Source organism: Triticum aestivum, chromosome 6A, assembly GCF_018294505.1.
Source record: "Triticum aestivum cultivar Chinese Spring chromosome 6A, IWGSC CS RefSeq v2.1, whole genome shotgun sequence".
Taxonomy (NCBI): domain Eukaryota; kingdom Viridiplantae; phylum Streptophyta; class Magnoliopsida; order Poales; family Poaceae; genus Triticum; species Triticum aestivum.
The window spans coordinates 34056876-34082815 of record NC_057809.1 but is presented as its reverse complement, the minus strand read 5'-3'; the positions used below and the strand labels follow the sequence as shown (position 1 = coordinate 34082815).

General features: G+C 47.2%; 5 protein-coding genes across 6 annotated transcripts; 4 read left to right on the top strand and 1 right to left on the bottom strand.

The window, feature by feature from the left end:
• Positions 1-237: 237 nt before the first annotated feature.
• LOC123131843 (AUGMIN subunit 4) lies at positions 238-4205 on the top strand. The gene is made up of 13 exons (XM_044551534.1): positions 238-444; positions 513-560; positions 639-737; positions 939-1292; positions 1516-1615; positions 1720-1765; positions 2062-2155; positions 2276-2347; positions 2443-2501; positions 2741-2809; positions 2947-2998; positions 3751-3828; positions 3944-4205. Exons 1-13 carry the CDS (start codon positions 295-297, stop codon positions 4007-4009), a joined length of 1287 nt encoding a protein of 428 aa, XP_044407469.1. The 5' UTR covers positions 238-294; the 3' UTR covers positions 4010-4205.
• Positions 4206-4412: 207 nt separating this feature from the next.
• LOC123131842 (butanoate--CoA ligase AAE1) lies at positions 4413-7090 on the top strand. Its single transcript, XM_044551532.1, has 2 exons — positions 4413-5138; positions 5403-7090. Exons 1-2 carry the CDS (start codon positions 4554-4556, stop codon positions 6888-6890), a joined length of 2073 nt encoding a protein of 690 aa, XP_044407467.1. The 5' UTR covers positions 4413-4553; the 3' UTR covers positions 6891-7090.
• A 2809-nt stretch (positions 7091-9899) lies between these two features.
• Positions 9900-11514, top strand: LOC123130156 (DIMBOA UDP-glucosyltransferase BX8). The gene has a single exon (XM_044550104.1). The coding sequence runs from the start codon at positions 10020-10022 to the stop codon at positions 11415-11417; it is 1398 nt and encodes a 465-aa protein (XP_044406039.1). The 5' UTR covers positions 9900-10019; the 3' UTR covers positions 11418-11514.
• A 3630-nt stretch (positions 11515-15144) lies between these two features.
• LOC123131841 (mast cell carboxypeptidase A) lies at positions 15145-19812 on the top strand. 2 transcript variants are annotated; one of them, XM_044551530.1, is made up of 12 exons: positions 15145-15437; positions 16052-16109; positions 16204-16314; positions 16594-16731; positions 17362-17431; positions 17511-17566; positions 18153-18278; positions 18481-18620; positions 18731-18803; positions 18885-18959; positions 19053-19347; positions 19439-19812. In XM_044551530.1, exons 1-12 carry the CDS (start codon positions 15283-15285, stop codon positions 19456-19458), a joined length of 1317 nt encoding a protein of 438 aa, XP_044407465.1. In that variant the 5' UTR covers positions 15145-15282; the 3' UTR covers positions 19459-19812. The 2 variants fall into 2 exon arrangements, with proteins under 2 accessions (XP_044407465.1, XP_044407466.1); XM_044551531.1 differs by lacking the exons at positions 16052-16109; positions 16204-16314 and having other exon boundaries at positions 16575-16731.
• A 304-nt stretch (positions 19813-20116) lies between these two features.
• Positions 20117-22870, bottom strand: LOC123131840 (syntaxin-51). The gene is made up of 6 exons (XM_044551529.1): positions 22424-22870; positions 21624-21725; positions 21369-21472; positions 20650-20750; positions 20527-20571; positions 20117-20407 (listed from the first exon to the last, which is right to left on the bottom strand). Exons 1-6 carry the CDS (start codon positions 22636-22638, stop codon positions 20276-20278), a joined length of 699 nt encoding a protein of 232 aa, XP_044407464.1. The 5' UTR covers positions 22639-22870; the 3' UTR covers positions 20117-20275.
• Positions 22871-25940: the final 3070 nt, after the last annotated feature.

Genomic DNA, 25940 nt, shown 5'->3' with positions numbered 1-25940 from the left:
TTTGAGTTGCATAATTTTCTCTATTCACGTGTTTTCGTATTTCTAGTGCTAGCATTCCTGCCTCCATAGACATCTCGCATCAGTGGCTCCGATATTCAAATTCAAATTCATCCTGTGATAAGCCGGCCGGCCGGCCGGCCGCAACCCCGGTCGATCTCGCCCGTCCCTGTCCGATCCAACCGCTGTGGGCTTCCTCGACCTGGACGAATCCAGCACCCATTCCCACCAGTTCGAACGCCAACCTGGAACCAACTCGTCGAAGCCTCCGCCGGAGCCGCCGCCCGCGAAGCCGCGATGTCCAAGGCCGCCGCCGCCGCCGCCGCCGCGGCGTCCCTGCCACCACCGCCTCCGGAGGTGGCTCACCTGGTGGAGCAGCTCCAGCGCCACCACCTCGCCCCGGACGCCTCCCTCCTCTCCAGCTCCGCCCACTCCGACCTCCTCCAGGTACGCCGCGCGCGCGCCACCCAACCTCCCCTCTCTCTCACCACTGATCCGGTGTTCTGCAATCGCAGGCGCGCGAGGAGGTCGCGGCGGAGCGCGCGCGCTACCTCGAGGCCCTGGTGAGTTTTGCCCCCCGCCCGCTCGCCCGATCTAGAATTCGCGCGGTTCTGATCAGATCTGATATGACTATTCCGTAGGCGGTGTACGCGGAGGCGATGGCCATGGTGGAGGAGTACCAGCACGCGACCGCCGCGGGCAGCGCCGGTGCCGCCAAGAAGCTCAACTGCTCCCCGGAGGTGGGTTCAGCTTCTCACAGTCTCTCAAATGGTCGCACCTGTCCGGTGATTCGTGCAGATAGGGTTAGAAATGTGGATCAATCTGGTTAAAGAAGTAGGAAATGTTTACTGCTTATCTGATCAATTTGGGTGGTGATCCAGAAACTACCTGACAAAAAATGGACTAATGGGAGCTTACTTACTTTGCTGGGAATGATGTAGGTGTACGAGTCTCTGGAGCACCATTTGGCGGTAGCGGAGGCGGCCCAGAGGTTGAGGCTCCCGCTGCTCTCGCAGGACGGGGAGGTGCATGAGGAGGAGATAGAAAAGCTGAGCACCTTGTCAAGGGTTTCATTTGACAGTACCGGAACAAGTGCCACGCCCAGCTCAACCTCAATCTCGACTGGCTACAATAACTATGGCAGCACCGGTAGTGCATTGACTGTTGGTGCTGCCGCTGGTGGTGGTGGTTCGGAGCTGGTTGAGCCAGGCGCAGGTGGTGTTCGTGATCGTTTTCTTGGGATAACATCGGATTATCTCTATCAGGTGCAGCAACAGCAGCCAGCCATGACTGTGGTATGTAAAATCCTTGAAGCTCTCGCAGTCTTAAGTTATTTTCTGAACTATCACCAAGTGATTTCACAATTTGTTTAAGTGTTGTGTAATTCATGTATGTTCTTCGTGGAATTGTGAAACTTTTTATTGCTTAGTTCTTAATTGCAGTGATCGTTTGGTTTTAGTCAAAGTGAAAAAAGTGGTTTTATGTTTGAAAGCATCCACCCGTTATCTGACATTGCAGGACATGGTCGAGTATCAGAGATCTGTGGCCAGAGAGATTGAGGCTCGGTTAGAAGCTAAGTGTGACGCTTTAGCTGATCTTTTTGCAATGGATGAAAGGGGTTGGTTACTGAAATACTGAATCTCATGGACTTTCAGATATCGTTTTTTTTAATGATCTATAAGCTTTGACCTTCTCTCATCATAACATTTGAATATGTTGCAGATTCGTCATCCATCAATCAGATTTCAAGTGCCAGGCTTCCAGAAAGGTGATTATCTTCCCATCTTATTCTCTCTTATGATTGTTGTTTTACACAACCAAGTTTTCTTTGGCCAGGTGTAATTTCTGAAGAAACTATCATCATTTTTCTTGTAACATCTTACATCGATTTTTAGAGCTTTTTTATAGTACTGATGTCATCTCTTCTCTTTGGACAGCCCCATCATTTATATAGTTAACTTCTTGTTGACAATGCCCAGTTGTTCACCTTTCTTGTTTGGAATTAAAGATTAACTGGGAGTTCCTTATAGACACTTATCTTAGTTCCCTTTTCTCCTTGGGCAGGGTGAAATTAATTATCGAAGGAATAGAAAAGGAAGAGTCCCTTCTACTGGAGGATCTTGCTTCGATGGACAGGAAATTTGCTGAGCACTATAATGTGAGTCTTCATAGGCGGACAAATTTCTTAAACATAACTTTGGTGGCTAGTCCACTTTATTTAATGCAAATTCATTCGCTGAAATCTGTCAAAATATTTGTGGCTGTTCAAACTTCCAAGGTCCTGGAGCAAATTCTTGCTGTACTTATACAGTTTGTTAAAGACAAGAAGTTAGAACACCAGCACCAATATGTAAGGCTTTTTCATGCTCCTTTTATACTGGTACTTATTAATGGGGTTAGTACTATTTCTTGACGTCTGTTGGCTTTCTATGTATGGCCTAACAGGATGATGTGAAGAAGACCTGGCTTATTAAAAGATGCCGTACTATGAATGCTAAACTAAGGTTGGCACCTGACTTGTCGGCACCTTAATGTTGGACTAGTGTGTAACTTTTCAGTTTTCACTAAGCTGATATTAATCTGTATCGCGTTCAGCATAATTGAACAGCATTATATAAGCTCTTGCTAGAAAAAAACCATTGAGCTTTGGATCTCTCTGCCTTTTATGTATTTTTATTCTATAATCAGTGATAGGATCAGAAGACTGAATGAACTGCATTTTTTTCTTTCCTTTTTATTCCAGCTACCTGGAGCACCATCTCTTGCGTGACACCTACACGAAGGAAACAGTACCTGCATTGCATAGAATCAGGTACATCCAACTTAATGTACCTTGAAACCGATCTTATCATTGAGGGAAGCAGCACTTATTATTTCCAAACGAGAATCATGTGTAGGTGTTTTCTCTGTAGTAAGCAACCACCTTACCAGATTTACTGCTTATTGCAGGAAATATCTTGTGGAGGCAACGAAAGAAGCATCCAATTCGTATAATGAAGCGGTATGATACGACATCTTCCTTGCTCTGTGTTAGTCTTTCAAATGTTTGGTCACTGGTAGCAAACGTAATTCGTCAGTTAAGGCCCTTTCATAATCACCCAATGTCGTTAGAAACGTTTAACTACGATTGTTTTCCATTTAGACTTATGGATAGGGCGGTCGTTGGCACTGATATACCACTGGTCGAAATTAAGCAAGTCCCACGTGCTTTCTGTTATATGAGTAAACTCGTTCAGTCATGTGAGTGAGACCTTTATCATGGAGCATGGTGTTCACACCTTCAGTAAATTTTGACATAAGCTCACAAAGAGTATGAGAGTTACCAGTCAATCCTGCTTTTGAGAATGTCAAAGAAGCTAGCGGCCAAGGGACACTGATGAGGGTCCATCCTGCTGAAAATTGAATGTTGTGTGTCCTTGGAAGTTATGTGAAGGTACTTCTGTAGCAGTACCAGTCAATTAGTTGATGTTGAGTTTCTTAGGGTGCATTGAGAATCTGGCAAGTTCAGTTCACCTTACCTTTTTTTTTTGCCGGTGTTCAGTTCACCTTACCTAATATCCAGAGATGTCAAAATGCTTAGAAGATGTATAATGTATTGTACAGTTATCAATTTTAGCTGCATTTTTAGACTTGAGAGAAATAAAGTATGCCATCTTGTATAATTCAGGACCCACCTAATCCGATAAGAAGACCATCCAGTGTCCACTTCATTCATCTAACGGTCATGTTTGGTGTTCTGATCCCCCATGTCAGGTCTCACGGCTCCGCGAGTACCAAGGCGTAGACCCGCACTTTGACGTGATCGCGAGGCAGTACCATGAGATCGTGAAGGTAATGCTGTTTCATTTCCATCGCCGTTAACTACCGTATGCAGCACGCTCTACGTGTCTCTGTGCTAACCTGATGATCCTGAACCGCGTGCTGACCTGATGATCCTGAACCGCAGAAACTGGAGGGCATGCAGTGGACGATCCACCAGGTGGAGATGGATCTGAAGCCGGCCTCATCATGATCACGCGCGCGGGTCTCCGATCCCCGTTTCTCCCGGTGAAGTAGACGTCCGCCCAACTCAAGTTTTGTGGAATGTGCTGTTTGCTGCTCGCAATCGAGCGGAGCTTCGCTCGCCGTATATGCTTGTCGTTTTTTTTTGTCTTCCAGTTCCAGATGTTGGGGAAAACTGATGCATGAATCAACCACATTGATCTTGATGTGTCCTTGGCCTACGCTTGTAGTGCAGTCCGCTGGATTCAGAAGGCTGCTTCTTTTGTAGTCTGTCGCCGGTGTGCAGCGCGGGTTCGGGCAGGGAAGCGATTTGCATCGAGCAAAACGCGGAAAGAGTGGAGAGGAGATACCAGAGCACGCGCTACGTTTTTGTTGCTGGTTGGTTGGAAGTTGCAGCGACGACGGCTGGTCCGTCTGACTGACCGGATGATCGGCGACGGTTCTGCTTGTCCTATTTAAGCTCGCGTGTCGCCGAGCACCTTGGGCGGCGATGGATGGGAATAAGTACTCCTAGGAAGCGGTGACATGTTCCTTTTTAGAGCTGCGTCTGACAAATGGCGGTGCCATTTGGAGGTCGCTTCTTGTCGCAGCTCTTCCGTTTCAGGCTCTTGTTTTCGTCATTGCTCCGTCGATCTCTGTCCCGTTGGGGAGCGGGACCCACGCGGCCCGGCCCTTTTCGGTGCGGATACGCCGTCGGGCTCGACAGGATGACGCTGACGGTGAGTGCGTCGTGCGTGCGCCCCTCGCGCGCGCACGCTCGCTCTGCTCCACTCGATATCGGCATCAGCGGCAGTATTGTATTCGCCTCACCGAAGCCGAAAACCAGAAACAATCCCACCACGAGCCCCACGAGCCTCCCTCCCTGCTCACGAACCTCGCCGTGTCTTCAGCCTGCTAGCAGCTCGCCGCCGACGGGCCGGGGGATGAAGACGATGGAGGGCGCCGTGCTCTGCGCCGCCAACCACGCGCCGCTCACGCCCCTCTCTTTTCTGGAGCGCTCCGCGCTCGTCTACCCGGACCGCCCCGCCGTCGTGGCCGCCGCCGGCGACGCGCCGCCCCGGACGTGGCGCGAGACCCGGGCCCGCTGCCTCCGCCTCGCCGCCGCGCTCGCCGGCCTCGGCGTCCGGCGCCGCCACGTGGTACGTAAGATCCACACCGGAGCCCCAACTCTCTGTTGCTTGCTCGTTTGCTCCTCTTCCTTTTCTTTTAGAGAGTCACAGTCACAGGGCAACTCTGTTCCATAGCATCAGCTCCTCTACTCTCCATCGTCGTCGCAGCAGTCGGCTGCACTTTGATTTTCCTCCAAAAATCGCCATCTTTCGTGTGCCGGATTGGTTCTGACTCGCTGCGATCGTCGAGTGGGTCTCTTCTGACCGGCTGTGCCTTGCGCCGTTTGATGGCAGGTCGCCGTGTTCGCGCAGAACGTCCCGGCGATGTGCGAGCTGCACTTCGCCGTGCCCATGGCCGGCGCCGTCATCTGCGCGCTCAACTCGCGCCTCGACGCCGCCATGGCCTCCGTCCTGCTGCGCCACTCGGAGGCCAGGGTCCTCTTCATGGACGCCGCGCTGCTCGGCGTCGCGCGGGAGGCCCTCCGCCTCCTGTCCGACGCCGGCGCCACGCCCCCTGCCGTCGTCCTCATCAGAGAGCTCCTCCACGGCTGCGACGACGACGGATCAACATCTTCTTTATCCGGCACGACGGGCACCGAGCACGAGTACGAGGCTCTGGTGAGCGGGGGCGGGTCGCCGGAGTTCGCGGCCCGGTGGCCGGCGGACGAGAACGAGCCGATCGCGCTCAACTACACGTCGGGCACGACGTCGCGGCCCAAGGGCGTGATCTACACCCACCGCGGCGCGTACCTCAACAGCCTCGCCGCCGTGCTGCTCAACGACATGGCGTCCATGCCGGTGTACCTCTGGACGGTGCCCATGTTCCACTGCAACGGCTGGTGCATGGCGTGGGGCGTGGCGGCGCAGGGCGGCACCAACGTCTGCCTCCGCAAGGTCACCGGCGCGGCCATCTTCGACGCCGTGGCCCGCCACGGGGTCACCCACATGGGCGGCGCGCCCACGGTGCTGGGCATGATCGTGCACGCCGCGCCGGAGGAGAGGCGGCCGCTGCCGCCGGGGAGGAAGGTGGCCGTGATGACCGGCGGCGCGCCCCCGCCGCCGGCCGTGCTGTTCCGGATGGAGGAGCTCGGGTTCCTGGTGATCCACTCGTACGGGCTGACGGAGACGTACGGCCCGGCCACGGTGTGCACGTGGAAGCCCGAGTGGGACGCGCTGCCGGCGGGCGAGCGGGCGGCGATCAAGGCGCGGCAGGGGCTCCACCACCTGGGCCTGGAGGTGGACGTCAAGGACCCCGCCACCATGCGCAGCGTCCCCGCCGACGGGGCCACGATGGGGGAGGTGATGTTCCGCGGCAACACGGTGATGAGCGGGTACTACAAGGACGCGGCCGCCACGGCGGAGGCGCTCGCCGGCGGGTGGTTCCGGTCGGGCGACCTGGCGGTGCGGGTCCCCGGGGACGGGTACGTGAAGATCAGGGACAGGTCCAAGGACATCATCATCTCCGGCGGGGAGAACATCAGCACCATCGAGGTGGAGGCGGCGCTGTTCGCGCACCCGGCGGTGGCGGAGGCGGCCGTCGTGGGGCGGCCGGACGAGCACTGGGGGGAGACGCCGTGCGCGTTCGTGGTGGCCAAGAATGGGGAGAGGGTGGAGCCGGAGGAGGTGGTGGCGTTCTGCCGGGGCAGGCTGCCGCGGTACATGGCGCCGAGGACGGTGGTGGTGGTGGAGGAGCTGCCCAAGACGGCGACCGGCAAGGTGCAGAAGTTCGCGCTCCGGGAGAAGGCCAAGGCCATGGGCAGCCTCTCCACCAGCAAGCTCTGAATTACTCTACTCCTCCCCTAATCTGTTCTACGGTGATTGCAATCCATGTTTGGTTTGAAATGAATAATTGGAGTGAATCACAAAACGAATAATGATTTACAAATCTGTAAATATGGTGCCGGTAGCTTTTGTTCGGGCTTCATATTCGTATGTTATACCCGTGTTTCATTATCTTCATGATGATTTTTCTAGGCTTTTGGTTCGATATCCAGCCATCATTGTTTCTCTTTTTGATTTTTTTTAGGGGAAAGCCATCATTGTTTCTGAAACGAACCCTTCACCCAATGCCAAATGTTTGAACGCAAGTTTGCCATGCATGAAACACAATTTTGTCAAAGAAAAACAAGAAAAACTTAACAAGTAGTATACTATGTTTGTACAATTAACATGGTACGAAGAAAAATAAAAAATAAAGGCCATGCTACCTACAAAAAAAAATAAAAAAAATAACAAGCTAAGGAATTTTGTTATCCGGACAATCATGGCAACCTTTTTGGATGGGTGATGGGCGCATGGCAAAAGCGAGGGATTTTTGGTATTTGAAAAAAAAGAAAAAAAATGTCAAATGTTGTTATATAAGAGAACACGGTACATTTTAGAAAAGTGTAAGTTTTGTCATGATACATGCAGTGAATTTGCCACGGTACATTAAAAAAGAAGTTTGCCAATGTCCAATTTTTTCCATGGTCCTGAAAAAAAGACAAGTTTTTCATGGTTCGTTCGTGAATTAAAAATTCCCAGGGTCCATTAAAGTGTATTTTCCAAGGCTCAATAACTATGATTAACATGCTCCATAAACTAATTTGTCATGGGTTCATGAAAACAAAAATTGCCATGTTGCAAAAAAATGAAGTCGCCACGTTATAATTAATAAAATTGCCATAGTATAAATAATAAGATTGCCATACTATAAATAATAAAGATTGCCATGATACCCGCAAATAAAATATCATGGTCTAATTTTTTTGCCATGCCTAATTAATGTATTTTTCCCATGGTCTTAAAAGCTTAATAGTGAAATTGTCATTCTACCTACAAAAACTACATTTGCTATGGTGCACAAAGTAAGAAAGGTTGACATGACCCATATACAAATTGAATTTGTCATGATAAAAAGACTATTTTTTCATGGTCCATATGAAACAAAATTTTCAAGCACGCTTGTTACACTAACAAGAACATCTGTAGAAAACGAAGTCAGAACTTTCAAAGTTTATTTACCATTTATTTTTAAATTTACTGATCATTCGGGGAGCATATGCACACAGAGCCGAAATAGCCACCCCGTTGTGTTCAATCTTTGTCAAGCATAGTAACCAAAATGAGTGAATTTACATTCTAAAATGTGTCTACATACATCCATATCTCGTAGTTCATTTGAAATGTCTAAAAGGACTTATATTTAGAAACGGAGAGAGTATGTTTGTACAATCAACATGGTACGAAGAAAAATAAAAAAATAAATGCCATGCTACCCACAAATAAAATTAAAAATAACAAGTTAACGAATTTCGTTATCCAAACATTCATGGCAACTTTTTTGGATTGGTGATGGGTGCATGGCAAAAGCGAGGGATTTTTGGTATTTTAAAAAATGACAAATTTTGTTATATAAAAGAACACAGAAAATTTTAGAAAAATATAAGTTTTGCCATGATACATTAAGAAAGAAGTTTTCCAATGTCCAATTTTTTCCTTGGTCCTGGAAAAAGAGAAGCGTCACCATGTGATATTGTAACACCAATATAGTATATGCGACCACCGACACAGAAATTTCTCCACATAAATATATTTTGGTTAGCGGATCACACGGAATGACACCACAAATGGCCCACCAAATCAGCGCATTATAAATAAAATATAACGCACTATCATCTCTCCCACACACCAAACTAAATATTCTATCAGTTGCAAAAATAAGGGGTAGTAATTTTTTAGAAAGTCAAATTTATTTAACTTTGACCAGGTTCAGAGCAAAAATATTGACATCCACAATATTAAACAAAAAAGTTTGGAAATTCGTTTAATGATGAATCTAAAAATATTGATTTGGTATTATGAATTTTGATATATTTCTCTACAAATTTGATCAAACTTAAAAGGTTTGCCTTTTCTAAAAAGTAATACACCTTATATTTGAAACAGAGTATTTTTTTTAAAGAAACCCAACAACACCAACCGCGCATCAAAGCGCCCAATCCTTCTAGAAAAATATCATGGTCTAAAAAGAATTGCCATGCCTAATTAATGTATTTCTTTCGTGAAATTTTCATTCTACCTACAAAACTACATTTGCTATGGTGCATAAAGTAAAAAAGAATGCCATGATCCATATACAAATTGAATTTGTCATGATAAAAAGACTAAAATTTTCATGGTCCATATGAAACAAAAATTTCAAGCACGCTTGTTACACTAACAGAACATCTGCATTTCCTGAAGAAGAAAAACAAGAACATCTGCAAAAAAATTTCAAAACTTTTGAAGTTTATTTACTATTTATTTTAGATTTATTGATCATTCGGGGAGTGTTGATGTATAAATATGTTTTTTTGTGGTAAAACGTATAAATATATTGCCTAGTCTTTTTTATCAGATCGGTTTTTTAACTGCATCGGCTAAAACACATCGGATAGAGCATATGCACCCAGAGCCAAAATAGCCACCCCGTTGTGTTCAATCTTTGTCAAGCATAGTAACCAAATGGTCGCCGATAATTGCAGTTGCTTTGCCAGGTTCCATCTCATTTGTCCTGTCTCCCTAGATTCCGGGACGAGACTTGCTTGCTCTCCGGCGTGCGTCCATCTGTGCTCCTGTATATATGGCATAGTTTGATTGAAACAAAATAAGGTCTGACTTTACCTCCTTAAAATCAGGGAGAGATGATTAAATTAGAAAGAAAAAAGAGAAAAAGACAATCGTAGGATGAACTAGGAGCACGGATGGAAGCATGGGAAGAGAGCAAGCCGGCTACCAACCTTAAAATCAGTGTCTCGCTACTCCTTCCCATATATGCACGCACCTCGCGCGTGGTCACCGTGCGAAGTGCCGCTGCCAGAGTGCCGGCTACCAACCCCGTTGGCCCCGGCCGGAAGTGGAACCTAGGATACCGCGGCAGCCATCGATTTCATGGCGCCGGGAGAAGCAAACACGGCCACCACCGGCGGCCCGCGCCGCCGCCGCGTGCTGGTCTTCCCTATCCCGTACCAGGGCCACATCAACCCCATGTTCCAGCTCGCCGGCCTCCTCCACGAGCGCGGCTTTGCCATCACCGTCTTCCACACCCACTTCAACGCCCCCGACCCGTCCCGCCACCCGACCTACGACTTCGTGCCCGTCCCCGACGGCTTGCCGGCGGGCAGCCCCGGCACGGTGGCGGCGACCGTCGAGCACATCTTCGCCATCAACAGCTCCTGCGAGGCGCCGTTCCGGGAGCGCCTGGCCGCCCTGCTGGAGGCTCCTGGCGGCAGGGACGAGGTCGCGTGCCTGGTCGCCGACGCGCACCTGCTGACCCTCATGGACGTGGCGCGGCAGCGGGGCGTGCCGGCGCTGGCGCTGCGCACCGGCAGCGCCGCCTGCTTCCGCAATTTCATGGCCACCCCGATGCTCTGCGACAAGGGCTACCTCCCGGCGAGCGCGGAGTCGCAGCTGGACGCGCCGGTGAGGGAGCTGCCGCCGTACCGCGTCCGGGACCTGATGGCCGTCACCGGCAGCCGCCACGAGCACGATCTGGTGTGCAAGCTGCTGGCCCGCGCCGTCGAGGCGGTGAGGACCTCGGCGGGGTTCATCCTCAACACCTTCGACGCGCTGGAGGCCGCCGACCTGGCGGCGACCCGGCGAGACCTCGCCGGCGTGCCGGTGTTCGACGTCGGCCCGCTCCACAAGCTCTCCCCGGCGTCGTCCAGCAGCCTCCTGCAGCAGGACCGCTCCTGCCTCGACTGGCTGGACGCGCAGGCCCCGGCGTCCGTGCTGTACATCAGCTTCGGCAGCCTGGCGAGCATGAGCGGCGAGGACCTGGCCGAGGCGGCGTGGGGCGTGGCCAACAGCGGCCAGCCGTTCCTGTGGGCGCTCCGGCCGGGGCTCGCCCGCGGGGCCGCCCTGCCCGACGGGTTCGCGGCGGCGACCGAAGGCCGTGGACTGGTGGTGGGCTGGGCGCCGCAGGAGGAGGTGCTGGCGCACGCGGGCGTGGGCGGGTTCTGGACGCACGGCGGGTGGAACTCGGCGCTGGAGGGCGCGTGCGGGGGCGTGCCCATGCTCTGCCGGCCCTGCTTCGGGGACCAGATGGGCAACGCGAGGTACGTGGAGCACGTGTGGCGCGCGGGCATCGCGCTGGACTGTGGCGGCGTGCTCGAGCGGGGCGCCGTGGAGGCGGCCGTCCGGCGGCTCATGCGGAGCGAGGAGGGGGATGAGATGAGGGGGCGAGCCCAGGAGCTCCGGAGCAGAGCGGCGGAGGCCATCGCCGAGGGTGGGTCGTCTCGCCACAGTGTCGATAAGCTAGTGAACCACATCATGTCGCTGTGGAAGTGAGTTCCGAGTACTGCCATCTAGACCGATGCTTGCATTTTGTCCTCTTTAAAATGTTTGGATCGCATCTGGTTAGATTTCTTGTGTTGAAACTAGGCCATTAGGTTCAAGTTTTAGATTTATCATTGATGCTCGCATTTTTCTGAATTTATTTCAAATTTTTTGACGATGTTCCTTCAGTGAAAAAAGACATACCCGTCGACTGCGAGACGTCATGGTGACTTCGTGAATCTTAAGATGTGATGTCGTCTTAGTATCTCAGAGAGAATATAATGTATGTGCGTACGTTCATAAGGGTGAGTGTATGTGCCTGTATGTGAACATCTATGATTGCACTGTGTTAAAAAGGAGTTGAGTACATCATAGTATATGTTAATCTACAATTCTTCTTGTCATAGAAAATTGGAAAAACAAAAATCCTCTCGCTGGCTTCCACCAAATTTTAGTCCTTTAGGGCATCCCTGCAACATCCCTCATATCTTAATTCCCCATCATATCCTTATCTTTTAATTTTATATTTGTTAGAAATTATACTTTTGTTTGTCTACTCCTTCCTTCAATTTTTTTTTCAAATTTATCGAAATGTTTGCGCAAACCCAAATAAATGCACCACAACATAATTTAATTATGAAAATTGATAAACTTCATCCAGTCCAACAAACAACTAAACCATGGGTTCTTCATTCGATCGCTCCCGACCATCTCTTCCGGCTAGTAGTTGCACAACCATTGAGCCATTTTTTTTTCATTGTTTGGGCCTACGGCTCCTCGTCCTCTCGACCTCTCCAACTTCATCCTCCACCACTACCTCGGCATTCCTTCTCATTTCTTGGCTATAGGGTATGGACGTGGCAATGCCGTCAAGGCCGAGGGTGTGGCTTGCGTCCAATTGCGACATCAACTGGCGAACCTGATCTGGTTTCATTCCTTCCATACAAAAGCAAAATAAAAGCCTACCAAGTTAAACGTCACATCATTCATCATGCAGCTGAGAAAAGTAAAAGCCTACCAAAATGAAAGCGTCCATTTTTTTTAAAAAAAAAGTCTCGAAAGAATTCCTTGTTTAGCAAACCGTTTTAATTTTTGTTTCCTTGTTTGACATCAACCAACTTTTTCTTCCCTATCTACTACTAGAAAAACGCCCGTGCGTTGCAACGGGGCCACATTAATTTTAAAAGTTCAATATTAATCATGTTAATAATACATTTAATATTCTCATACATATCAAGTGACACTGGCGACCTTTTTTATCAATTTAGCAACGGGCTCAGTTGCAACGGGCTCTTTATACATATCAGACAACTCGCTACTACTTAAACTACAACTATGGCTATCAATATTTTTTTGTCAATTTAGCTCAGCAATAGTGCCTGGCTTAATAGACTGCTTTGCATTCACCCTCTCAGAAGACAGAGAGAACCAACTCAACATGTCAGAAGATTAACAGAAATTTCATTTGTATGGCATGAACATATAGCAGGAGCACCAACACATAGATCAGCAGAGAGCAGAGCACAGCATGCACACACTCAGGCCATCTATATCATACACACACAGCAACGCACACACGCATCACGCTGGCATACACATACAGAAAAGCAGGCACACACACATCATGCGCATTGGCCGGTGCGACGCACGCAGAGCAAGTACGTACGCACGGAGAGCAAGCTAGCAAGCACGCACGCGTCCAACCCCGCCGCTGCATGCGCTGGCAGAAGGTGAGACAGCAAGGGAGACTGCACATTGAAACGGTCCATGCAAGGCTGGAGGTGCTGGGCCGGCGACGGCGGTGTCAGGACGGCGCTTGATTCGTTCCCGGTGGCGTGGAGCTTGGGGCGGCAACGCGGTGATAGCTAGTGCTCGGGGATGGGGGTTTGGGGCGGGGGCAGTCGACCCGATGGCTGGCGAAGTTAACGGGCTCGGGCGACTGGAAATTCGGCGGGTGGCGGTGCCGCGGTGGCACAGCGCGAGGATGGGACAGGCAGAAAAACTAGCGGGCGTTCAACTACCAATACCCACGCCTTTTTTAGGGGAATTGCGAGCGACGACGACTTAGCTAGCGGATCCCTTTAAAAAAGACATAGCGAGCAGATTCCCTTAAAACTGGTAGGAATGGATACGATTGATGACGTTGATAAATAGTGGTGAATGTTGGCCTAATTTACTACCATCATGCATGGAAACGAATCATCAAGAAAAAGAATACTTCCTATTACTACACTCATAGGAAGCTTCCTAATCTCTCTACCAAACAGTTTCTGCCCAAACAAGGAAGGAAAGTTATAGACGTGATTTGGAAGAAAAAACAAACGTTATGAAGATTAATTAATTTAGATTTGATCTTTAGAGATTGATTGTGATTGATTCTTTTACATAAAGACATTACTAAATAATTTGCGTTAGTATGGAAAGTTCTGATCCGTTTAGTTTTTTTCGTTGTGTGAGAGGGTGAAGTGAAAATAAACCGATGAAGTGGGGGAGGCGACGAAAAAAAATCTACGACGGTTAACCTATGAAAAAAACCGGACGAAAATGGTGGGACGAAAAAAAACCCTGAAAGCGAGACTACCAACTGCTCCATTAGGAGTCGACCCGATGGCTGGCGAAGTTAACGGGCTCGGGCGGCTGGAAATTCGGCGGGTGGCGACGACACAGCGCAAGGATGGGACAGGCGGAAAACCTAGCGGGCGTTCAACTACCAATACCCACGCCTTTTTTAGGGGGAATTGCTTGTGAAAATAACGTGCGACGACGACTTAGCGAGCGGATCCCCTTAAAAAAGACATAGCGAGCAGATTCCCTTAAAATTGATAGGAATGGATACGATTGATGGCATTGATAAATAGTGGTGAATGTTGGCCTAATTTACTATCATCATGCATGGAAACGAATCATAAAGAAAAAGAATACTTTCTATTACTACACTTATAGAAAGCTTCCAATCTCTGCTATCAAACAGTTTCTGCCCAAACAAGGAAGGAAAGTTATGGACGTGATTCGGAAGGAAACAAACCTTATGAAGATTAATTAATTTAGATTTGATCTTTAGAGATTGATTGTGATTGATTCTTTTACATAAAGACATTACTAAATAATTTGCGTCAGTATGGAAAGTTCTGATCCGTTTAGTTTTTTTCGTTGTATGAGAGGGTGAAGTGAAAATAAACCGATAAAGTGGGAGAGGCGACGAAAAAAATCTACAACGGTTAACCTACGAAAAAACCCGAACGAAAGTGGTGGGACGAAAAAAAACCTGGAAGCGAGACTACCAACTGTTCCATTAGAAGTAGAGACTCCCTCCGTCCCATAATGTAAAACGTTTTTTTACACTAGTGTAGTGTCAAAAAAACGTCTTACATTATGGTACGGAGGGAGCAGCTTTAAGTCTAAATTTTATTTAACACCGTTAAGGCTTAAAACGGACGGAAGTGTTATAAATGCATAAAATTTAGATGGCGTGCATTGGACCACCATTATCACCAAGGCCATTATCAAACTCGCAAAAAAGATTGCATGATGGCATCAAACCCAACCCACACTGGATTTGAACTAACCTCGAAAAAAGGTTTAAAAAAAATTCCAGTGCGTGAGCTCTGGTGCGCACGAGCCCAACACGGTAACAGATTAGAAAAAGAACCGAAAGACACTGCTAATGACCCCCCACTAATCCAAATACTAGTATAAATTTGACAAATTAATCCCCGCGAGTTAATCAAATTAATCCCCGCGACACAAGCGAGCGAGACAGAGACAGAGAGAGGCGGGCGCGAGGCAGAGCGGGGAGCGAGTCGGAGCGCGCGCGCGCGGGCGGATCGCCGGCGAGGGAGAAAGCTCAGCTCCGGCCGGCCGTGCGGAGGCAGCGGCGATGGCGCCCTCCGCGCCCCCGCCCCCGCCCCTCGCCCGCCGGCTCGTGGCCCTGGCCCTGGCCCTCGCCCTCGCCGCCCTCGTTTCCCCCGCCTCCGCCGCCAGGAAGATCCCGGCCTCCGTCACCCCGATCTCGCGGGACCTCTACCGCCCCAGGTACGCCGCGCGTCTCGTGGCTTCTTCCCCGCCTCGCGGGTTCCGGTAGCTCCTCCTTCCGTCTCGGCCGGCCTACACGGACGCGCCACCCGGCGTCCGGCGTCCGGCGTCCGGCGCCTGGTCTGTCTCAGCTGGTAGCCCCTGGAATTGAGCATCTTCTTGTCGCTGTAGTCTAACGCGCCGGCTGCTGGTTGCAATGGGCGCGGGGTTCTGCTCTCCAACCTCGTCTGCTACTAGTTGATTAGGGATCGACGCAGTATGGCAATTTTTTGTTAGTCCACCTTCAACAAGACACGTCTATCAGACTGTCACTGTCTGCAATTGCAACCCCTGTCTGTCATTTTAGCTACCCGACGGGAGCTACTGGCTATGGCTGGCTGTGCACAGCACCAGAGGTCAAGTTCCTACTGTGTCTATTGTATCAGTGCCAAGTTTAGTTCTTGCAGTTCTTACTTCATTAATGGATCTAGGGAAAATGCCCTTTGTCCAGAAAAAAGAGAAGGCCAGGGGGGTGTTCTGTTCTGCTTTGTTTGCTGCATTGACTTTTGCCAATTTTGTGTGCTTTTGCCACGCTTAGCGTTGGGTTAACTGGGTCTGTTTCTTTTGCTCCACAGTGATACCCTTCTGAGCGAGATCAAGGCCCTCGTTGCTCGGAATCCGGATAGGTTGACCGTGAGTGGCTTAACTGTCATTGTTCAGCTGTTATTGGCAGGTTTGGTTCGGTATTAAGTGGCATTTTTACGCCGTCTTTTATTAACTGTTGCAGATGGATACAGTAAGAGCTAGTAACAAAGGGTATTCTGCGGAGATGCTCGTTGTTACTTTTAATCATGTGAAGAAAACCGTACATGCTGGCTCGAAGATTAAAATCCTTCTGGTTAGTTCCCAACACCAACAGATATCTCTCAGCATTTCCCCCCAAACATAAGCTTCGTTCTGCCCCAGTTAGTTAGCTTTAGCCTCTTGTATCATCCAACCAACGTCACGAGATCAAGTATGCTCAGTTCACAACTCCCTCACCTTGGTGGTGTAGTGGGCAGTGGCTTAACAACATAAAGAAAATGCAATTATGTCTTTCAATAAGTTTTGGCACGTTATTTTGCAAATTAGATTATTGATGCCTTGCGGTTTTGACAGAAGGTTCATTGTCTTCCAGAGCTTTGGGCAGCATGGCAGAGAACTTATTACCTCTGAACTTGCATTAAGTCTGCTCTACATTTTGACGGAGAAGCGCAAAATTGCCGGTGTGGATCTATCATCCTTTGAGAAAATTCTGGAGCACCTTGTGATCAAAGTTAGTACGTCTGCAACTTATTTTATATCTTCAGTCCTTGGCATGCATAATTAGTAAGAGATTTATGGGAAGCAATTCTGCTCACTGTTCTGCTATTCACTGCACCGAATTAGTATAGTTTTTAGGGTGATCTGCTCTTTGAAAAAGTACTCTAGATATTGAAATATCAGGTTCATTTCTTTTCGAAGTTGTTCTTATAGATGCTCTCTGAAATCAAACTATACTTTGATCTACTCGCGTTGTTCAATTGTTATGCACTAGGGATCTTTTACGTATGTTATTCCTGCACTCTGTAAGCATTATTATTCACTCAAAGTTATACCCATGACAAAATTCACAGTATTATTTAATATGTTTATGAAGTATGTTTCCCTCAAGTGCTTTTGTATGGATTACAAATTCAAAATCATGGTTTTCTTAGTAGAAATAATCATGATTATTGCAGATCCTGTTATCCTAGTTTAAAGAAGGAAAAATGTGGTCACATGCTGTTCTTTACCTTCATTCATATTTGTCTGCCTTCTCCCCCATCCACCTCTTTCCCGTGTTATTACTTCTGTTCACATTAGTAATAGGTCTCTCGAACTCAGGAGGTATAGTGGTTTCTAAAGTTGCCTTTAATCTTTTTAGGTGGTGCCAATTGAAAATTTTAATGGCCGTAAGCGCGTTGAAGCAGGGGAGATTTGTGATAGGAGAAATGGTGATTGTCTTTTTCTTAAAAATCCATCACGTGAAGCAGTTTATGCGCCAACTATTTAATCTCTTATTTCTTCACACAGGAAGAGGAGTTGATCTTAACAGAAATTGGAGCGTTGATTGGGGAAAGAAGGAAAAGGTTTGTGTCTCAGTGGTTTATCATCGTGCACCAGGAAAACTTGACTCTTTTTGAGTTCAACTATATATTGATTCTATTGAAATGCATCTTACTCCGTCCGTTCGGAAATACTTGTCCTAGAAATGGTTGTATCTAGATACAACCATTTCTAGGACAAGTATTTCCGAACGGAGGGAGTAGTAAGCTTGAACGATTGAAGTCTTTTATGTTAACTTCCACAGTTTATGGTTTCTTTTTGTGTGATATTACTTAGCGAACCTGTGTAATTTATAGCCAATAATATAGCATTGCCCTAAAAGAGTTAGGTTGATTAACATCCAGGAACAACTGAAGTTGAATTAAAGGTCAGATTTTTGCAGATCTGGAGTGGATAGACCAAGTATAGCTATGGTCCTTTATTGTTACCATGTATGTTCTTATTGTCATGTTGGGCAACCAGAATTTTCTAAACTTGTGTACACTTTGAGCAAGTGCACCTTTATCTTTTTACCATGCATGTTCTTTGTTGGTTGATTGATCAGAGTTTACTTTAGTGGACAGCATCAATCTTATGCACTACATTTATACATTTTTGCTTGTATTACAGGATTATAACCCATTTGAGGAGGATCCTGGTACTGCTCCTTTCAGTGAACCTGAGGCCCAGATCATGCAAGAACTATCCAAGTCATTTAAACCGCATATCTGGGTGAATGTGCATTCTGGAATGGAGGTAATGCAGCTCTTGCGTTCTGCAGCTATAACATAAAGTTTGATCAATTGTTCATCAAGCGGAGGGAGGGGCCTAACATATAACTGTCTTTAGTAGCAATCTCATGTGTAGTTCCACACAGTGGTATTGAAACCTAGAGAAATAAGTTTTGGTCAATGCCTATTGCTTTTACACATTCTCTCATTCTTCTGTTCAACTACAGGCATTATTTATGCCATATGACCACAAGAATACTACACCAGATGGAGCGCCTTCTCACTTGATGAGGTCAGTTTTAGAGAATGTGAACCATCGCAATTTCCAAGACAGCTGCCTAGTTGGATCAGGTGGTGGAGCTGTAGGGTATGTAACATCTCACAAGTTGCTCAAGCTATGTGAATCCAAGAGGGTTATTAGTCTAAGCCTTCAACGAAGGAAATGTACTAATGCTTTTTTATCCCATCACTTGCTAGGTACCTTGCACATGGGACTACAACTGATTATCTGTATGACATTGCGAAGGTGCCAATGCCTTTCACATTTGAGGTAAGTTCATCTGTTGTCTCTGTTGCGACTATTATGAACTTGTATTGACATGACATGACTCATCACTTTGCTGGTATTCAGATATATGGAGATGAGAAAGCATCCACCGATGACTGCTTCAAAATGTTCAACCCTGTTGACAAGATAACATTTGATGTACGCAAATCTAGGATCTGCACAGTGCACATCTAGTCATGCACATAGTTTTTTTTTTGGCCATATGTCTGACAGCACAGTTTTCCTTTCCAGAGAGTCATTAACAAGTGGTGCATGGCGTTTCTCATACTTTTCGAGGAAGGGCTGCGAACCCTACCCGACGATCAAGTAGTATCCCAAGGAGCACTGGATAACTGGGTCCCTATGGGAGGAGAGATTTTGGAGAGAAATATGGACCAAAAGAGCGGCGGTGAAAATGGGAAACTTGAAGGCCTTGACCTCGGAATGCAGGAGCTAAAAACCTACTTTAGGTTATTTATGCTATCGACATTCCTGCTGATGTTCATGTTCTGCTCGAGGATATCAAAAAACAGGAGCAGAGACTCAGGTAACATTTGAATCCCACGGGCGAATCAATTGGAGCTAGGCTATTCAGCTCAGTATGGGTTGGCAATGGTGCTCACGGTTTATTGCCGCAGATGAACAAAGTACAGCATGAATCATTCCAACAAAAGTCCGTTTTCGGGGGCAACTTTGGAGGCACGGCGACAGGAGATGACAAGGATGGTAGAATCAGAATGGTGTTTTGCAGCCTGTGCTTAGATGCTAGATGTATTTCAAGAGTGATCTGTTTATGACGAGTCATAAATGTAAGTTGTAGAGCTGTTGATATCTGTTCGTCGTGATGAATAGGTAGAATCAGAATGGTATGTGCGCCTTTCGTAGGTTGCTGGTTTTTTGACACAATTGTGAATCTAACATTCAGCCGTCGACTTATTGTGATATGACTGAATGTAGCATTTCACTGTGGACTTACTTTGACACGATTGAATGTAATATTCCATTACCAACATAGCATGAGTTTCTTCACTGAAATGTTGAACTGCGGTCTAATTTCTTAGTTATTATGAGTTTTGTTAAAATTTTGTTAATATGCACTAAACTGTTTAGGCTGATCGTATGAGAATAGTTTTGTTATGAAATGCCATTTTTATGGTTTTAGTTAATATGTACTGCATTTGAGATCACTCAAAATTTCTTAATTATATTGACCGCGTCTCATCCAAACGTAACATGTATTCCTAAGCAGAGGGTGTACGTTATTGACTGTAATACAGCACAGCAAAGTAAAGGAGAAGAAGTATGAACTCATATACTGCACACATACAAAGTCTGAACTTTTTCATTTCAACCCGATAAGGGCACATGTGGCATACAATATTTCCCATTTCTCGCCGAAGTGATGGCGAAGCGGAAGTAACCACACTATCTTTGAAAGAACTGCACACTTGAAACTGATTTGAGTTGGGCAGAGGTTACAGATACTTGATGAGGAGCCAGACAATAACCACAAGCATCACTATACCAACGGTGGACAGCAGCAGGGACATGCAGGAGCAGCCACCCTTGGCGCGCTTGTTCAGAACCGCAAGCCTCTTTTGCACACGCTGCATGAGAAAGGGTTTCGAGTCAAAATTCAATTCGTGCAAAGCATGAAATATGTTAGTATCAAGCAGCGTTGAAAATTCCTTCGAGGTCATCCACATGAAAGGGTCTGAAATACAACCTGAAGACGCGAGTTTGTACCATCCACATGGTCGTCTAGGTCATCCTGCAATCATGAAGACAGGCCAGTGAACACACAGTCTAGAGAGCAAAGAAACAAGTGGTATTGCAGTAAGAAACTAACAATCAGTCTTGCATGCAGGTCAAGTTCCTCATTGACTGCTAACGCAATATGTTTTGTGCTCAGCACCGTCTGTTCCAGCTTCTCAAGACCCTCATCTTGTTCTGCAAATTGCAAATTGTCGTGCCAGACAGTATCAATGAATTAGGCAACTGTCAATTGTTCATCACTCTTGTGAATTGCTAATATTTGTAGCCAACTGTAGATATACAAGCAAATTGCAAGCTTAGATAAACAGCCACGTGGAATATGGAATGCGTTTTTCGTCACAAATAGCTCTTCATATATTTTGAGTAGAAATGCAACGTTTTAAGAAGTTCGCCATTTTCTTTCGAAACAAAGGAACTGAACGAATCCTACTAGAGAAATCGGAATATATGCAAGGGCCACTGGTAACTTCTGAATTTGTATGTTTGACACCAGAAACTCAAGCCAATGAAATGGAGAGGAGAGGAATGGATTTGGCATGTCCACTGTGAGGCAAAGGAGGAACAGCAATGTCTTGTTTGACTGTTTGACCAGTCATAAAGACAACACTTCAAACTAAACATCACCCTAAACACCTCCCCACATGTCACGACCACATTGACGTATCTGCCTGAGGGTGGTCGAAATGGAAGGCGACAGGCCAGCCTTCACATCGAGTAACCAACCACTCTGACATCAGCACAACACTTCATTGTCACAGCGGCGTGAATAGTAAGTCATACATACATCAGTACCTTTCATGATTTGCCTCTGAAGGCCAACAATCCCTTGGTTATCCAACCCGGCTACTCTGCTCATGTCATCAGCAGCTTTCTTACTCTGACCAAGCAAATCCTCCCTGAATTGTGAGAAATCACATGTGTAATACATATAAGAAATTTAATCAATATGCACCTGAAAAGATTTTAACAACGATAAAGCATTGACGAGCCTTCTTTTAAAAAGGTTAATCACATCGGTGGCAATGGTTACCAAAATGCAGAACACACCTGTTGGCAAAGGTCGACATGTTGAAACTCTCTGCCATCTGTTTTGCTCTAGATTTCAAATTTGAAAGCGTGTCTCGGCGCTTATTCAGCTCCTTGTCCGTGCTGCACAACATGGAAGATCTCTTATAACAGATATACATTTTGAAATGTATCAAGAGAAGTTATTGTGTAGCAGCATACACAGGAAAGACATCTCGATGCCATGAAGAAGTGATTGTGACAATTGATAAATTGGTGCTGGTGTCTGTACAAAAGCAACCAGCACACACCATATATCACGCATACCATCACAGAGAACATGCATATTAACAGGGCAAAACTACTCCAAACGTTATCTCGTGAGAAATGAATCAGCACACATGTATGAAGGTACTTCGTACCACTGCGAACAAGAGATAAGATGATCTCAACTTCTCAAGGCATTTCCACTTTCTCTCTGTAACTACCCTCCGACCCACGCAGGCGAAGCACAATTGGTGTAAAGCGTACACAGCATCGCCAATTGTGAAACGGTGGGAAACTAGCTGAATTTTGATCCTAGGGTTACGCTGAAATGGTATCGACAGCATTTATACAAGTTCACTAGGTTCCTACATCATCACAGTATCTTTTCTTGTTAACGCGTGTTGAATTCTCAGACAAAAAGCTGAATGGATCTGCAGGGGGTGGCTAGCTAGGTCAAACGACACCGCAATCGACCACCAATCAATTAAATCATCCCTCCTCCATGCATTTCGGAGCTGGCAATCAGGAAAAAAGAAAGATGCGCTAGGGTGAGCGAGCGAGGGAGCGAAACGTACATGGATTTGGGGGGAAGCCTGGCCAGCATCCCCTCGAGGCTGTCCAGCCTGGTCCCGAGGATGGTGATCTTGCGGCGGATGGCGGAGGTGTGGCGCATGACCTCGGGCCCGGACTGCGGGAGCGCCGCACGGTCGGCGACCATGGAGGCAACGTCGTCGGCCAGCCGCGCCGCCTCGCCGTACTCCCGCACCCACGGATCCGCGGACGACGCCATCGCCGGGAGGGAGATGGACCCTATCGGCTCGTCGGGGGCGGCGGAGCGGGGCCGAGCAGGGGAGCTCGATGGATGGGACGGCCGGCGAGACTGCTCCGGTTCGGCCGCGTCGCCGGCTGGTTGCTCGATTTGCTCCGCGGCGGCGATGCTTTCTTTCTTTTCTCTTCCCCACTTTTGGCTTTTGGCGTGTGATTTGTGGTTGGTGGTTTTCTTCGCCGTGCCTTTGACGGAGCGTAGCTGCGGGGAAGAAGGGATTAGACGCCGGATTACATCTACTCCCTCCGTTCGGAATTACTTGTCTTGGAAATAGATGTATTTAGAATTAAAATATGTCTAGATATATCCATTTCTGCGACAAGTAATTCCAAATGAAGAGAGTATAGTTTAATTAATTGTGACTTTTTTATTATTTCCTATGGATGAGGCATTGCCTTCTCCTGGGCTGGGCACAGGTGCAAGCTACCAACGGCCCACCCACACTTTCTTTTTCAAATAAGTCTCTCCCAATTCCGCTCCAACACTAACACTATGATGGAGCGGCAAGGTCGGCAACATAAGGGCATCTTCAAAGCGGACCCGTAAACCTCCCGCAACCGTCTGAATCGGGTTGTTCAGATCGTGAAAACCATCCAACACCGACATGTATCGCTCCACGGAGCTGTCCGGACGTGATTTCTCCCGCAAACCAACGTGGGAAAGGTTTGTGGGAGTCCGCACCGCTCCAAACCCGCTTCTGACCACCTGGCCCACCAACAACCCGTCACCTGCCCCTCCCGCGCTTTCCTTTCGATGCACGCGTCGCTTATCGCGCCGCATTCATATCGGCCGAGGTCGACATTAATGTCGCGATGTGACCGGAGAGAGGGAAGGCGGCGCTGACCGATGCGACCTCTCGGCAGCCGCCGCTTCAATGGGGACGTAGGTTCCCGAGGAACCAACTTCGATCGCTGTGCCACATCGAAGCGGCTGACGGGCCCTTCGTCTGGTCCTCGTCGCGGCTATTTAAGACGTGCGCCGAATTTGTCAAGTTAGTTTTCATCATGCTCATATGATCGCGTTCGTTACTTTGATAATTTGATATGTGGGTGGACCAGTGCTCGAGTGTTGTCCTTCCATGGACAAGCCTCCCATTTATGATTAACCCCTTTCGCAAGCATCCGCAACTACGAAAGAAGATTAAGATAAATCTAACCATAGCCTGAAACATGTGGATCCAAATTAGCCCCTTAGAAGCAACGCATAAACTAGGATTTAAGCTTCTGTCACTCTAGCAACCCATCATGTACTTATTACTTCTCAATGCCTTTCCCTAGACCCAAATCATGGTGAAGTGGCATGTAGTCGACGTTCACATAACACCACTAGAGGAAAGACAACATACATCTCATCAAAATATCGAACGAATACCAAATTCACATGATTTCTTATAACAAGACTTCTCCCATGTCCTCAGGAACAAACGTAACTACTCACAAAGCATGTTCACGTTCATAATCAGAGAAGTATTAATTATCATTCAGGATCTGAGCATATATTTCACCGAACAAACCAACTAGCATCAATTACAAGGAGTAATCAACACTACTAGCAACCCACAAATACCAATCTAAGGTTTTGAGACAAAGATCAGATACAAGAGATGAAATAGGGTTTGAGAAGAGATGGTGTTGGTGAAGATGTTGATGGATATTGACCCCCTCTCGATGAGAGGATCGTTGGTGATGATGGTGGCTTCGATTTCCCCCTCCGGGAGGGAAGTTTTCCCGACAGAACAGTTCCACCGGAGCCCTAGATTAGTTCTGCCCAAGTTCCGCCTCGAGACGGCAGCGCTTCCTCCCGAAAGCTTCCTTCTGATTTTTTTCAGGTCAAGACACAACATATAGCAGAAGATGAGCACCGGGGGCCTGCCAGGTGGCCCACAAGGCAAGGGGCGCGCCCAGGGAGTGATAGCCCACAAGTATAGGGGATCGCAATAGTTTTCGAGGGTAGAGTATTCAACCCAAATTTATAGATTCGACACAAGGAGAGCCAAAGAATATTTGAAGGTATTAGCAGTTGAGTTGTCAATTCAACCATGCCTGGAGATTAATTATTTGCAGCAACATGATCAGTAGCAGAGTAATATGATAGTTTGATAGTAATGACAGTAGCAATGGTAACAGTAACAGTGATAGCAATAGTTTTGTAGCAAGTGCAATACTAATGATAGCAATGGTAACTTAGTAAGAACAATATAAGATAAATTCGTAGGCATTGGATCGGTGACTTGTTGGACGGTATTCATCATGAGACAGTTATAATCTAGGACGATACGACACTAGCTCTAGTTCATCAATATAATGTAGACATGTATTCCGTAAATAGTCATACATGCTTATGAAAGAACTTGCATGACATTTTTTGTCCTACCCTCCCGTGGCAGCGGGGTCCAATTGGAAAGTAAGGGATATTATGGCCTCCTTTTAATAGAGAACAGGAACAAAGCATTAACACATGGTGAATACATGAACTCCTCAAACTAAGATCATCACCGGGAGTGGTCCCGACTATTGTCACTCCAGGGTTGCCGGATCATAACACGTAGTAGGTGATGACCCACAAGTATAGGGGATCTATCGTAGTCCTTTTGATAAGTAAGAGTGTCGAACCCAACGAGGAGCAGAAGGAAATGATAAGCGGTTTTCAGCAAGGTATTCTCTGCAAGTACTGAAATAAGTGGTAACAGATAGTTTTGTGATAAGATAGATTGTAACGAGCAACAAGTAACAAAAGTAAATAAAGTGCAGCAAGGTGGCCCAATCCTTTTGTAGCAAAGGACAAGCCGGAACAAACTCTTATAATAGGAAAAGCGCTCCCGAGGACACATGGGAATATCGTCAAGCTAGTTTTCATCACGTTCATATGATTCACGTTCGATACTTTGATAATTTGGTATGTGGGTGGACCGGTGCTTGGGTGTTGTTCTTACTTGAACAAGCATCCCACTTATGATTAACCTCTATTGCAAGCATCCGCAACTACAACAAAAGTATTAAGGTAAACCTAACCACAGCATGAAACATATGGATCCAAATTAGCCCCTTATGAAGCAACGCATAAACTAGGGTTTAAGCTTCTGTCACTCTAGCAACCCATCATCTATTTATTACTTCCCAATGCCTTCCTCTAAGCCCAAATAATGGTGAAGTGTTATGTAGTCGACGTTCACATAACACCACTAGAGGCTAGACAACATACATCTTATCAAAATATCAAACGAATACCAAATTCACATGACTACTAATAGCAAGACTTCTCCCTTG

Excerpts from the sequence above, each read along its gene's own strand:
- LOC123131843 (XM_044551534.1), top strand. The coding sequence starts at position 295 with ATGTCCAAGGCCGCCGCCGCCGCCGCCGCCGCGGCGTCCCTGCCACCA. Across the intron at positions 445-512 it reads CCCACTCCGACCTCCTCCAG|GCGCGCGAGGAGGTCGCGGC; the intron begins GTACGCCGCGCG and ends CTGCAATCGCAG. Across the intron at positions 1,766-2,061 it reads AGTGCCAGGCTTCCAGAAAG|GGTGAAATTAATTATCGAAG; the intron begins GTGATTATCTTC and ends CTCCTTGGGCAG.
- LOC123131842 (XM_044551532.1), top strand. The coding sequence starts at position 4,554 with ATGGCGGTGCCATTTGGAGGTCGCTTCTTGTCGCAGCTCTTCCGTTTC. Across the intron at positions 5,139-5,402 it reads GCGTCCGGCGCCGCCACGTG|GTCGCCGTGTTCGCGCAGAA; the intron begins GTACGTAAGATC and ends GTTTGATGGCAG.
- LOC123130156 (XM_044550104.1), top strand. The coding sequence starts at position 10,020 with ATGGCGCCGGGAGAAGCAAACACGGCCACCACCGGCGGCCCGCGCCGC.
- LOC123131841 (XM_044551530.1), top strand. The coding sequence starts at position 15,283 with ATGGCGCCCTCCGCGCCCCCGCCCCCGCCCCTCGCCCGCCGGCTCGTG. Across the intron at positions 16,315-16,593 it reads CGAAGATTAAAATCCTTCTG|AGCTTTGGGCAGCATGGCAG; the intron begins GTTAGTTCCCAA and ends ATTGTCTTCCAG. Across the intron at positions 17,567-18,152 it reads ATTGGGGAAAGAAGGAAAAG|GATTATAACCCATTTGAGGA; the intron begins GTTTGTGTCTCA and ends CTTGTATTACAG.
- LOC123131840 (XM_044551529.1), bottom strand. The coding sequence starts at position 22,638 with ATGGCGTCGTCCGCGGATCCGTGGGTGCGGGAGTACGGCGAGGCGGCG. Across the intron at positions 21,726-22,423 it reads AGGCTTCCCCCCAAATCCAT|CACGGACAAGGAGCTGAATA; the intron begins GTACGTTTCGCT and ends CATGTTGTGCAG. Across the intron at positions 21,473-21,623 it reads ATGTCGACCTTTGCCAACAG|GGAGGATTTGCTTGGTCAGA; the intron begins GTGTGTTCTGCA and ends CTCACAATTCAG.